Here is a 4,179-nt window from a genome sequence, read left to right as displayed (position 1 = left end):
AAGTATCTAATTTTTTTTATTAAGTCTTAAAGATTTTAAAGCAATGTTTCATGTCTTTTTTTTCTTTTCACATCTTGCCTATCTATCATGCAAAGCAATTTTCATCTTATCTTTAAAAATACTTTTATACATCAGAAAATTATGAAATTTCACATGCAAAATCTTTATAATGTCCAAATAGTTATCAAATGTTTCTTAAGAAAAAACTTTATATTTTATCTGTTATATATACTTTGAATAACTAAAAAATCATAAATTACTACATAATGTATTTTACTCTAAAAAAAATATGAAATTTCAAGCAGACTAAAGACACAATTTACCTCATTGAAATCTTGATTTGATGCTAGGTACAATAGAAAGGCTTAGAAAACCACTAGGGGGACATTCTGAGCTTCTGATTGGTTATTCATGTCATATACAGAAGTAAGTGTTTATAAGTCAACATTTCTATAAATGGAAGGAAGTGAGCGGGGTGCCACTATGTTTGATTTATTACGTAAGCAATATCTTACGAAATAGAAAAGACCTTCTTTTTTTATATTCTAGCTTGTCAATATCTGCAAGTTGAGTTTCTAATTCATATGATACTATAGACTTAGTATTTTGACTTCACAAACATCTAATTTGAACAAGTGCTGCATTCAACATACCATGTATCACACAAAAATCAATGTTTATCTGTATTTTTTAATATTTACTTTTAAATTAACAAATTGAGCAATGTATAGTTCAAAACTATGTTTTATAATCTACAGTTTGATACCAAACTTAGTGACATAAATTCATGAAATAGTAGTTTAATAAAATTTTGAATGTGAGTCAACAAATGAGATGGCATGGCCTTTCACCTGTGACCTATATAGAAAGGGTTAAGCCTTCAGATTCCAGCCTCTAGTACCCCTGTTGAATGACTTATCTCGATTGCAGGCAAAGTCTTCAAACCAGAAGGATGCAACTTGACAGACTAAAAATTTGAACAATTGATATTTATTCAGTGTAACAGCTGACTTGAAACATTTTGGGAATAAAAGTTCAGATTTAAACTATGTTTTTGGATCACTTGGGTGATATGTAATTAATTTGTTGATCTATTTTGAAGTTTAATGAAATAAAAAGAGTTTGTTTTTAACATTTTATTTTTTGCTTTTTTCCTTAAAAATGTAATTGTAATCACACAATTGGAATAGACCCCATGTCTGTTGGTGATTGTGACACTCGATAGTGCCAAAGAATCCTGAAACTGATATATCATGAAATAATGTACATTTCAAACACATACAGTGTAAAAGACAAATTACAGTACCTACACAGATGTTTATTACAGATGTCAACAATACTATCTTCCAAAATGTATGTAAAATCAGTGTACTTGGAAATTTAAACCAATACATCACAGACATCTTATGTGACCTATTCTTGGTATTGCTGACACACAAAAATATAGCTAATGAAAAGAAAACAAAGATGTACAATAAAGAAAATTTTTAATTTAACAAAGACAAGCAGGGGTCAATATATACGTAACCCAGCTATCTATAGTAATATAAAGTTTTACTGTTACAAAAAGTATTGAAACAAGAAAGTCTAAATTACAAAAACTGAGTTACTTAAAATCTAAACAACTTTATCCTTACTTTGGCTCAACTTACAAAAATAATGAAGTAATTGAAATTAGTGTTTCAGATTATTACTATTTTCAATTATTCCATGTTTCATGTGAGAATGATAAATTAATTTAATATAATCACTCGAGTCCAACGATTATTCTGTTGTCAAACAAGTACAATAAATGCTTTTAAGTTTAATAAAGACAAGTAAGGATCAATATATATGTAACTGAGCTAGCTATAGCCATGTAGGAAGTTTTGATGCTACAAATAGGTATTGAAACAAAATAGTGAAAACTACAAAAACTAAGTTACTTAAAATTTAAAAAAATTTTTCCTACTTTGGCAAATCACTGTAATTATGTTAGTTTGTGAAACTAGTTGATTAAACTGAACAACCTTAAATAAATGGAAAGTAATAATGAGAAATCATAATGTTAATATTTTTATTTCTTGGTTGGTTGAAATATTAAAAAATTGTTATAATCAGATACATTAATTTTGATTAGTTGACTAAATTGTGGAACATCAGTCAAGTTAATCATAACTTTGATTAATTCATTAGTTTACATGACAACTAATCAATCTAATCAATACTTATAAGGTGATAGATTAAATCAATTAATTGGGTTAATCACTTAGCTCTACTCACACCTGTTGGTCTAATAAAATGCTTGAAATTTACCATTCTAAAGTTTTTCTTATGTTTACGACACTTCCTTTCATGCTGTGAGCAAGTTACATTTATGACAAGAATAGTAAATTTATTACAACCAAGTTGTCTGAATGAATCATAATGTTAAACTTGCAATAAGCTTAATTTGAGAAATGCATCTATTCAGTAAATACTTGCTATCATCGAACCAATGATATGCAATTTTTAAAATATTGAATATTATGCTTAATGTACAATTACATGTATTTCATTAAGATTATGACAATGTGAGAAGCAGAGTGTCATATAGTCTACACTATTGTACAGAACTTGTGGGGTTGTTAACTGGTAAATTTTGATTCAACAAGTTGAAATGCTATACTAAAAGGCAAAGCCTCAAAATACGATTCTTAGATAATCACTCCCCTGTCAATGGTAGTTTTATATCCATCTATTTCAATCATGGAAAAAGAAAAACTTAGAAGTTGATTTGTGACTATCTATATTTAATTTTAGGGCCTACTTGCACTTATTGGAGTTATTGTATTTAACTGTTGAAACTTAACAAAATACAAAACATTCAGGCTTAAGACGAGTGACATATTTATTACACGAGTCATTAAAAAATGTAAATGATTAATGTCTGTATAAATTTTTAAATTTACAATTGTTACTGCTCTAGTTTGCTTCGAAAATGTTAGTCTATTACTAGTAATAGTAATATTATTATTAATATGATTATGAATCAAATGAAGCCATAGTCCTACCACTCGTATCAGTACCACAATACAAGTTAATAGTATCAACACTAAACTAAAGTAATACTAATACTATAGACTGGTTGCTGGAATAAAAAGGTAAGCTTTCACCAAGACATATTAATTAATAACACACTATTTCTGCACAACCTACTTGGATTTTCCGACAGCGCTGTCTCCTAAACAGATAACTTTCACTCTGTTGCTTCCATCAGAAGTTGGAATAGAATAATCAGGTTGTTCAGACACCGAACTACTTGTGCCATTCGTAGCCATTTTCACTTCAAGCATGCGAGTAGTGGATTATGGGAAATAATTCGTCTGCTAGGATAATTAGAAAATGTGGAATAAATATTAGTATCTGAGACACTAACTTTTCACAAAAATACTGCTGAGTAATATAAACGAACAGTGAAATATTTCTTACAATTAACCGTTTACTGAAATCGCTTCGAATTAAGTCTGCACATATTCATCTAGGACAAAATATAATCTTGTAGACAGCAAATCTTAGTATTTTGTTAAATAGATTCTTACACTTCCAAAATGACGGTTTCCTGCGCAGAATATTTTAAAAAATACATCGCTAAGCCTATCTAATTTTGCTAATTTGCCTCATTTTTTCTAAGCTTTGTGATGACACAGATATCACACATCCATACAATATTTCTGTATCATATTCTTAATCTTGTGTACTTGTTTTCTTGGGTTTAGTGAGCGCAGACAATATTTTTTTCTTAGAAATAGTATCATTTTTATGTAATGTGCACTATATGAAGTGTGTATATTGTTACGACTGCGGAAGTCACGTGACCCTAGTAACACGTCATGAACTTCTAGAACGTTCACGTCCCTTCCTGAATGCTCTAGCGTTTACTAGATTCGGTATTCTTTTATATATAAGACGGTCAAGACGTGACGGCAACAATGTCATGTAATGAGTAATTGAACTGCGGACAGAGAGAGGTATTGTTGAGTCGAGCACGTGAGACGTTCGTTGTGACTTATAGCGTTTGTTATAGCGTGACTGTGGAAATTAAGTGTATTGCAAAGTTTTATTTAGAAAGAATAAACTAGTTTCATTTAAGAAATGACATGTAACGCTAAAGTTTCTTCGAAAAGAAATTATACGGAAAATTAACTAACGAACGGAGGT

At 29.5% G+C, this 4,179-nt stretch overlaps 1 protein-coding gene across 1 annotated transcript in view; it reads right to left on the bottom strand.

The window, feature by feature from the left end:
- Positions 1 to 3,299, bottom strand: part of LOC106468726 (rab-like protein 2A) — a 30,005-nt gene extending 26,706 nt beyond the window's left edge. Inside the window, exon 1 of the mRNA XM_013929170.2 lies at positions 3,178 to 3,299. Coding sequence (XP_013784624.1) covers positions 3,178 to 3,299 — 122 coding nt within the window. The remainder of the gene's footprint in view (positions 1 to 3,177) is intronic.
- Between the last annotated feature and the right edge of the window lie 880 nt (positions 3,300 to 4,179).

This window comes from Limulus polyphemus, unplaced genomic scaffold (assembly GCF_000517525.1).
Source record: "Limulus polyphemus unplaced genomic scaffold, Limulus_polyphemus-2.1.2 Scaffold3137, whole genome shotgun sequence".
NCBI lineage: Eukaryota > Metazoa > Arthropoda > Merostomata > Xiphosura > Limulidae > Limulus > Limulus polyphemus.
Note: the sequence above shows the minus strand (reverse complement) of the source record. Positions and strands in the feature narration are given on the sequence as shown.